This window comes from Brassica oleracea, chromosome C6 (genome assembly GCF_000695525.1).
Source record: "Brassica oleracea var. oleracea cultivar TO1000 chromosome C6, BOL, whole genome shotgun sequence".
Classification (NCBI taxonomy): domain Eukaryota; kingdom Viridiplantae; phylum Streptophyta; class Magnoliopsida; order Brassicales; family Brassicaceae; genus Brassica; species Brassica oleracea.
The window spans coordinates 8,325,066-8,331,521 of NC_027753.1; the positions used below are offsets into that span (position 1 = coordinate 8,325,066).

General features: G+C 35.9%; 1 protein-coding gene and 1 pseudogene across 1 annotated transcript; one reads left to right on the plus strand and one right to left on the minus strand.

The window, feature by feature from the left end:
• Positions 1 to 1,025: 1,025 nt before the first annotated feature.
• On the plus strand, positions 1,026 to 3,618 carry LOC106299003 (eukaryotic initiation factor 4A-1-like). The gene is made up of 5 exons (XM_013735130.1): positions 1,026 to 1,151; positions 1,810 to 1,879; positions 1,959 to 2,062; positions 2,140 to 2,570; positions 2,858 to 3,618. Exons 2-5 carry the CDS (start codon positions 1,812 to 1,814, stop codon positions 3,491 to 3,493), a joined length of 1,239 nt encoding a protein of 412 aa, XP_013590584.1. The 5' UTR covers positions 1,026 to 1,151; positions 1,810 to 1,811; the 3' UTR covers positions 3,494 to 3,618.
• A 389-nt stretch (positions 3,619 to 4,007) lies between these two features.
• Positions 4,008 to 5,157, minus strand: LOC106297385 (annotated as a pseudogene).
• Positions 5,158 to 6,456: the final 1,299 nt, after the last annotated feature.

Here is a 6,456-nt window from a genome sequence, read left to right on the forward strand (position 1 = left end):
CTAATAAGAAAATATTTTAAAAACTGAATAATGAAAAATAAACATTTGTTTAATTTATTTTTCATCAAAATTATAGAAGAAAATATTACTTCATAAATGTCTCCAATATGAAAAAAATAAATCCACGTGTCAATAACTTAACCAAAATCAATTAATTTAGTTAATACAAAATCTGAAACATTGACTTTGTGGTGTAGTTCAATTCATAAAGATATCTTTCTTGATTTTCACTATATGTGGGGTGAGAGACCAAACTTTCTCATCAAGTTTTAATGACTTTCTCATCAAGTTTTGATTGTTTTCTCATAAAAGATTTCTTTCTACTTGACAAGTGTTTTTAATATCAACCGTCCATCAAAGTTAATTAGTTAGCAATAACAATTGTAATAGAAAGGTTTTTAATTATAAGAATATAATAGAAAATAATGAACGGGAATGATTAAATCCTTATTATATCAAATATATTAATTTAGGATTCCATTTTATCTACTATTAACAAGTCATAGTAGGACCATTTATAAAATTAGTTAATATGATATATTTGATTATTTACATTAATAATAAAACAAATATAAATTTGATTTTTTTTTTAAATTATAACAAAATCTGTTGAGAAAAAAACTGACAAATTCTTACAAAAATTTATATATTTTTATAAAAAAACATTAATTAATTTTGCAATTAATAATATAATACTTTGTCATAATGTTATATATGGTTTAGTTCAATTCATAAAAATATATTACTTGTTTTCTCATAAAATATAAGATATATTATTAAATAGTCATATCATATTTACATTGAATAAAGATATATTAATTATTTTTCTCCCACAAAATATAAGAAAAGTGGGAAAAGAAAAGAAGGAAAATTCCTAAATAGGAAAGGAGAACAATGCCAAAGAGGAAACCTTAAAGGCATGCCAAAGAGGAAACCTTAAAGACCACCGCCTCGAAAGAAAAGGAGGAGGGGACTATATAATGTGTTGTCTAACACCCTTTCATTCTCTCTATCTACCTGAAAATTGTATTGCTCTCTAATTCTCTCAAAGTCGCTCTTTCTCTTCCCATTCGGTTTCAAATCCGAACAAAGAAGAATATTTCAATCACTCTTAAGAAAATCTTTCACTTTTGCTCTTACTCAACCTCAAGGTTCGGAAACATCTGTTTTTTTTTTCAATTTGTTTTCTCTCTCTGTGATTGGTTCCTGTAAATCTATACTTCGTCATGGGTCATCGTTACATGAATCAATTAGTGGCTGGTTTATATCTGTACTTGGTCATAGCTTGTGTTATTATTATATGCTTTTATGGAGAGAGATATATGTTTATTTTGCATAGTATCTATGATATTGGATGACCCATTAGCTTTGTTTCTCTCTTGACATTAATATATTAATTCATATTTTTTTTGCTAAATTATACTCCTCTGTTTTTATTTGTAAGTAGTTTTAGTTAAAAGTGTAAATATTAAGAAAATTTTTACTTTAAAAAAATAGCATTTAATACATAAATTCAACCAATAATAAAAATGTATGAATTATTTGATTGGTCACACAACATTTAATAAATATAAAAGATACTTTGGATTATGTAAACATCTTACATTGTGAAACAAACATTTTTTGCTAAAACTACTTGCATATCAAAACAGAGGGAGTATATTAATTCAGATATTAATGCTTGTTTTCCTCTGTTTATGGAATCTCAAGTTTAGATACTTGTTTTGTACGTTATCTTTAAGCTGTTTTTGGTTGTCTTTTATAATCTAAAGTTGTGTGTGCGTTTTTGTGTGGGACTGTTTGTTATAGTCATGGCAGGATCAGCACCAGAAGGTACACAGTTTAATACGCGTCAGTTTGATCAAAAGCTCAATGAAGTGTAAGTCTTAAAACATTTACTTTTAATAGCTTGTTGTGCTTTTGATGCAATTGGCTAATGTTAATTTAATTTGGTGCAGCCTGGAGGGACAAAATGAGTTCTTCACCTCCTATGATGAGGTCCATGAGAGCTTTGATGCCATGGGTTTGCAAGAGAACCTTCTTAGGGGTATCTATGCTTATGGTATGTCAAGATGAATCATCATAGTAACATCCTTATGTCTTTCTTGTTATCTTGATCTAATGTGTTGATTTTTCTAGGTTTTGAAAAGCCTTCTGCTATTCAGCAAAGAGGAATCGTACCCTTTTGCAACGGTCTTGATGTGATCCAGCAGGCACAGTCCGGTACTGGCAAAACCGCTACGTTCTGCTCTGGTGTCTTGCAGCAGCTTGAAATCACCCTTGTCCAGTGCCAGGCTCTAGTCCTGGCTCCCACCAGAGAGCTTGCGCAGCAGATTGAGAAGGTCATGCGTGCTCTAGGAGATTACCTTGGCGTCAAGGTACATACCTGTGTTGGTGGAACCAGTGTTGTTGAGGATCAGCGTATCCTCCAAGCTGGTGTCCATGTTGTCGTTGGAACACCTGGTCGTGTCTTTGACATGCTCCGAAGACAATCTCTTCGCTCTGACTGTATAAAGATGTTTGTTCTTGATGAAGCTGATGAAATGCTCTCCCGTGGTTTCAAGGATCAGGTTTGAATCTCCTCTTTATTTTTGAACTCTGATCTTGACTTGGTTATAATCAGTGTTCCATAAGTCTGGTCTAGGGGCTGACTAGACGGCAAATCGATCTAAACAAAAAGATTTTTTCAAACCGATTTTTAAAAGAATCTGTCTAGGCGCCTAAACAATAAACCTCGCCTTTTATAATCGATTTTTAAAAAATCTTAAAAATCGGTCTAGGCGCCCGCCTAAAGAACCCACCTAACTATTTCTTTAACATTGGTTATAACATTTTTTTCTCTGTGGTGAATTTGCAGATCTATGACATATTCCAGCTTCTCCCACCAAAGATTCAGGTGGGAGTGTTCTCAGCTACAATGCCACCAGAAGCTCTCGAGATCACAAAGAAGTTCATGAGCAAACCAGTGAGAATCCTGGTGAAACGTGACGAGCTAACGCTTGAAGGTATCAGGCAGTTTTACGTGAACGTGGAGAAAGAAGAGTATAAGCTCGAAACTCTCTGTGACCTCTACGATACTTTAAACATTACTCAGGGTGTCATCTTCGTCAACACTCGTCGCAAGGTGGACTGTCTCACAGACCAAATGAGAAGCCGTGACCACACGGTCTCGGCCACTCACGGAGACATGGACCAAAACACGAGAGACATTATCATGAGAGAGTTTAGGTCTGGTTCTTCTCGTGTTCTTATCACAACCGATCTCTTGGCTCGTGGTATCGATGTGCAGCAAGTGTCTCTGGTTATCAACTTTGACCTCCCAACACAGCCTGAGAACTATCTTCACCGTATAGGTAGAAGTGGAAGGTTTGGGAGGAAAGGTACGGCGATTAACTTTGTGACTCGTGATGATGAGAGAATGCTTACTGATATTCAGAAATTCTACAATGTTGCTGTTGAGGAGCTTCCATCAAAAATCGATGACCTGCTTTGAAGAAAGAAAAGAAAACCACCGTTGTTAGCTGGTAAAGAATAAAAAGGTTACTTGTCTCGCAAGCTTCTTATTTTATTTTTGACCCATATGTCTCTTAGAATTATACACCAACTCTTTGGAACATATGTCTTATCTGAGTATTTTTCATTTTAATCTCATGCAATATTTTTTTTTTCTGTTCTTGCAATATTTAATCTCTCATGCAATCGTCATCATCCAATGTGATAAACACACTGATGCTGAACGGTTTACGTTAAATCTTCAGTACTGATGCAAATGGTTTAAGAACCGGTTTGGAAAGTTTTTGGTTTTTGAATGTCACTCAATTTGCAAAGTAAGTTTGATGCTTTTTTTTTTATATTATCACACAACAAACGCAAAATGAAAAGTTCATACATTTGTTATACTCGCTAATAAGCAAACCATTAGCATAAGTGATTGTTTATACTTTTGAGTCTGGCTGATTGATTCCGCACGTTGCAATTCAAGTTGTTGGGCAAAGAAGAATAACTGCTCAAAAGCCATGGATCTTGATGTTATCCTTCTTCACAAGACCAGCCTGGTTGAAGATTCTAAGATCAGGATAACTTTTTGGCTATTAGTTAAGTAAAATGGGGTGCTTAACTTACCTGAACAAGGAAGGTAGAAACGTCCTTCCTCTGATCACCTTGAAGCTGAATAACCTACAATTTATGGAAGATTCTCAAGTTATAAATCAGTTGATAAAAAGTATATATCTCAAAAAGGGTTCATCTTTCAACACAGACCTGTCCTAACTCAGAGTCCTGGACAACGGTGCCATTGCAGCAGAACTCTTTCTTAAGGTCTTTAAGGATCTTGGTATAGCAATACTCTTTCTTAAGTCCCTGGACAGTGGTCAGGCTTTTTCTACTGCTGAACACGTATGTGCACGTATTCCTTTGTTCTAGCTCCAGCGTCCTCAGCATTTGCATCAAACGGATCTTATATATATCATCACCAAACAAATAGGATAAAAATAAAATTAGCTTTCCAATCAATTTAGCAAGAACAAAAGAATACACAGTTCTATTCAACCATAAAGTCAGTGTTTAAGAAATCGCTAAGTGCTAAGCCAGCGGTGATTCAACGCCTATCACCAAACACTACAAGAAAACACAACTATAGCAACAAAATTTAACGAGGAAAATTAATCCTCGTAAATTTACGTCGACTTTACGAGAATCTTACGAGGAAATTTAAAAGCAACGTTAATTCGTCGTAAAATAACAAGGAAAACGACTTCGTCGTAAAAACGACGTAACATAACGTTGTTTTTACGAGGAAATATGGTTTCCTCGTAAGTTCGACGTAAAAGTAGCGACTACTTTACGAGGAAATATTTTACGTTTACTTAACGAGAAAATTACGAGTCCACCAACTTTGTAGTTGTAACACGTTTTTTGTTTCAGCTACCTAACTAAATTTCGTCGTAAATTCGTAGTAAAATTTCAACATTCGAAAATTTCCTATAAAAATGGACGTTTGAACATCACTTTAAACACACCAACAAGAAAAAAATAAAAACGTGAAAGAAAAAAAAATGTCGGGCTCCGGGAATATTTTCGAGTTGCGGAGATGGATGTATATGTACAGAGATGCTAACGGGAGAGCGACGAAAGAATACCTCGAAGGGCTGAAGACATTTATGCATCAAGCAGATTCCACACCGCTCGCCCAAGAAAGCGGTAAGATGTTCTGTTCTTGTCGGAAATGCAACAATTCGAAATTGGCAAATCGTGAAAATGTTTGGAAGCATTTAATAAATAGAACGCCAAATTACTATATCTGGTTTCAACATGGAGAATGTTATAATTATGAACAAAATGAAGCTAGTAGTAGTAATAGCAATTTTCAGGAAGAAACGGTTGACCATCATTTGCATAATGAACATAGTTACCATCAGGAGGAGCAGATGGTAGATTATGATAGGGTTCATGATATGTTAGCTGATGCGTTCGTAGCTCATGATGAAGATGAAGAACCTAACATAGATGCAAAAAACAATGTGTCTGCTGATTCTTATTATGAGATTCAGAAACTGTTTTATAGTCTTGGGTTGCCTTCGGAGATGATAGACATTTGCATTGACAATTGCATGATCTACTGGGGAGATGATGAGAAGTCAGAAGAATGTCGATTCTGCAAGAAGCCACGATTCAAGCCGCAAGGACGAGGACGTAATAGGGTACCGTACCAAAGGATGTGGTACCTACCAATTACAGACAGATTGAAAAGATTGTATCAATCTGAGCAGACAGCCGGAGGGATGAGATAGCATGCCGAGCATACTCAGATGGATGGTGAGATGACTCATGCATCAGATGCAAGAGCCTAGAAACATTTTAACAAAATACATCCGGAATTCGCTAGCAATAGCTGGAATGTGTATCTTGGATTATGCACATATGGATTTAGTCCATTCGGAATGTCAGGGAGACAATATTCATTGTGGTCAGTCTTTCTTACGCCATACAACCTGCCACCGGAGATGTGCATGCAACGGGAGTTGCTATTCTTGACCATATTAATACCTGGTCTGAACCATCCAAAAAGGTCTCTGGATGTTTTCCTACAATCATTGATAAAAGAGTTGAAGGATTTGTGGTCAACAGGGGTGAGGACGTATGACTGCTCAGAGAAGACGAATTTTACGATGCGAGCGATGCTTTTGTGGACCATAAGTGACTTTCCTGCCTATGGGATGTTGTCTGGATGGACTACAGGTGGGAGATTAGTTTGTCCATATTGTAATGGAACGACAGATGCGTTTCAACTGAAGAATGGTAGGAAGACAAGTTTGTTCGATTGTCACCGTCGATTTCTTCCCATTGGCCATCCGTACCGAAGAAACAAGAAATTGTTTAGGAACAAAAGGGTTGTGAGAGACACTCCTCCTCCATATCTAACTGGAGAACAAATTGAAGCGCAAATCGACTACTACG

Coding starts and splice junctions, on each gene's coding strand:
- LOC106299003 (XM_013735130.1), top strand. CDS start 1,812: ATGGCAGGATCAGCACCAGAAGGTACACAGTTTAATACGCGTCAGTTT. Junction 1,880..1,958: donor GATCAAAAGCTCAATGAAGT/GTAAGTCTTAAA, acceptor AATTTGGTGCAG/CCTGGAGGGACAAAATGAGT. Junction 2,571..2,857: donor CCCGTGGTTTCAAGGATCAG/GTTTGAATCTCC, acceptor GTGAATTTGCAG/ATCTATGACATATTCCAGCT.